The 1,039-nt window shown below is 36.5% G+C and overlaps 1 protein-coding gene across 1 annotated transcript in view; it reads right to left on the reverse strand.

Moving 5' to 3' along the window:
- The window catches only part of LOC119592274, a 12,942-nt gene that overhangs the window by 3,497 nt on the left and 8,406 nt on the right, over positions 1-1,039 (reverse strand). The window contains exon 5 of the mRNA XM_037941104.1: positions 257-493. Within this exon, the coding sequence (XP_037797032.1) occupies positions 257-493 (237 nt within the window). The remainder of the gene's footprint in view (positions 1-256; positions 494-1,039) is intronic.

Here is a 1,039-nt window from a genome sequence, read left to right on the forward strand (position 1 = left end):
TTAATGTGTGTGTCGAGGCTGGTGGGACGTATATTCACGATATATCTAGTATGTACAACTGTTATCATCAGTGCCACGAGAGGCTGTGTCGATTCTTGAAGGGAATAATATAAAAAAAAACTTTAATTTCTTTCACCATCCCTCTTTGACACGACCTAATACACTGGCCACACAATCTCACCGAACAAATCCACAATCTACACCCACCCCACCAAAACAACCACGACGCAACACACCCAAACACCACGACACTCACCACAAGCAACACCAGGGGCACAATGACAAGCACGGTCACTGTCCCAGCCCAAACTTGGTGAGCCAGAGGGTAGTAGAGGCTCTCCCACTGTGGCCTCAGACCGGGCTTAGCAAGGCAGAAGCTCTCGTAACTAAACTGGTAGGTGTAGGTGAAGTCGTGGCGTTCGAGACGATTCACGAGCACCACGTAGTAGATGGAAGCTATGAATGAAACTCTCTCCTCTACTTTCCGTGTCACCTGCAAGAGAGTTTGGATGCTGTGAATGGCCTTGTGTTTTTCGTCTAATGGTTGAGTGGTAATAATTCTTTGGATGGTAATCGTTATTTTTTCGTAATAGTTATGATAGTAGTAATAGTTACTTTAAATTAAGTATTTTAGCAGTAAGTTATTTTAATAGTAATGGATATCTTAATAACAATGGTTATTTTAATAACAATGGTTATTTTAATAGTAATAGTAATAATTATTTTATTAAAAAATAATCCTCGTGTATTATGAATATTTACACCCAGAAATACACAGGTCCATCATAAACAAAAAGGCATTATAATCATTTAGGAACATTAGTCTTTATTTATCTTTATTGAATAGTATGACATAATGTAAATTTTCGATTTACGATATTTATGGCGGCTTTTTAACTGTTCTACTTTGCAAAAAGTAAAAGAGAAAAAAAAATCAGTATCTTTATTGTTGCGTGTGTGCAAATACATATCATTTCATGACAAAAATTATTTGTTACCGACACTAAAATACGATATTTTGGTAAATAATTTTCGTAGT

This window comes from Penaeus monodon, chromosome 30 (assembly GCF_015228065.2).
Source record: "Penaeus monodon isolate SGIC_2016 chromosome 30, NSTDA_Pmon_1, whole genome shotgun sequence".
NCBI classification, from domain to species: Eukaryota; Metazoa; Arthropoda; class Malacostraca; order Decapoda; family Penaeidae; genus Penaeus; species Penaeus monodon.